Here is a 999-nt window from a genome sequence, read left to right as displayed (position 1 = left end):
TTGAGGGTGCATGTAAGGATATTCCATCCTGTTCCATTGGTCTGCGGCTCTGCCTTTTTTTCAATACCATGCTGTTTTAATTATAACCACTTTATAGTAGAGTTTGAGGTTGGGGAAGGAGATGCCTCCGATCTCCTTTTTCCCAAGAATTGGTTTAGCTATTCGTGGGGATCTGTTGTCCCATATGAATTTCAGGAGTTTTTTTTTTTTTAAACATATTTTTTCTTTTTTTTCTTTTTTTTCATTTTTAAAAATCAGATAAATAGGGACTCTGGTTTTATTGTCAACTTTACATTTTTGTCAAGTGCAAAGTCGTCCGGCTATGTTATGCATATCCCAATAATGACCAAAACAATAACTTCTGTTGACATCTCTTCCTCTGAGTCTCCATCTCCTCCACTTATCTTCACCCAAACAACAAAAGTAATACAATTACAACTGAGTTTACTATTATCAATGGCACTCTCATCACGGTTCTTACAGATCGAATAAGGTTCATTAGCTGAGATTTAATTCCTGGCTCTTCTCCGAATCCACCAATTCCCTGGTCTGTTCCCCAGCCAATGTTCTTAAGGAAACGTTCTTCGTGCAGCACCGCAATGGCATTGACGCACAGCAGGGCCGCCTGTAGCAGCGAGTACAGGGTAAAGGCCATGGCCGCGGCCACACGGAGCAGCCCAAAGGCCAACCGACGCCGCCGCGGCCGGCGCAAGGGACGTGGCGCCGGCAGGCCGGGTCCCCATTTTTTCTTTTTTAAAAATTTTTATTAGTGAATCACAGTGGGGGTACAGTTGCAGATTTATACATTTTTGTGCTCATGTTTCCCCCATACAAAGTTTGAGAACCCCTCCCTTCACCAGTGCCCATTCTCCACGACCAGTAAACCAAGTATCCCTCCCACACTCCCCAGTACCATCTCCCCACACCCCATACTGCCACTATGGCAGGGTATTCCCTTTTGTTCTCTCTCTCTGATTAGGTGTTGTGGTTTGCAATAAA

The 999-nt window shown here is 44.1% G+C and overlaps 1 protein-coding gene across 1 annotated transcript; it reads right to left on the bottom strand.

Moving 5' to 3' along the window:
* Positions 1-249: 249 nt before the first annotated feature.
* On the bottom strand, positions 250-729 carry LOC129406820 (immediate early response 3-interacting protein 1). Its single transcript, XM_055146092.1, has one exon. It carries the CDS (start codon positions 653-655, stop codon positions 407-409), a length of 249 nt encoding a protein of 82 aa, XP_055002067.1. The 5' UTR covers positions 656-729; the 3' UTR covers positions 250-406.
* Positions 730-999: the final 270 nt, after the last annotated feature.

This window comes from Sorex araneus, chromosome 8 (assembly GCF_027595985.1).
Source record: "Sorex araneus isolate mSorAra2 chromosome 8, mSorAra2.pri, whole genome shotgun sequence".
Classification (NCBI taxonomy): domain Eukaryota; kingdom Metazoa; phylum Chordata; class Mammalia; order Eulipotyphla; family Soricidae; genus Sorex; species Sorex araneus.
The sequence above is the reverse complement of the archived record's forward strand: the minus strand, read 5'-3'. Positions and strand labels throughout refer to the sequence as shown.

Excerpts from the sequence above, each read along its gene's own strand:
- LOC129406820 (XM_055146092.1), bottom strand. The coding sequence starts at position 655 with ATGGCCTTTACCCTGTACTCGCTGCTACAGGCGGCCCTGCTGTGCGTC.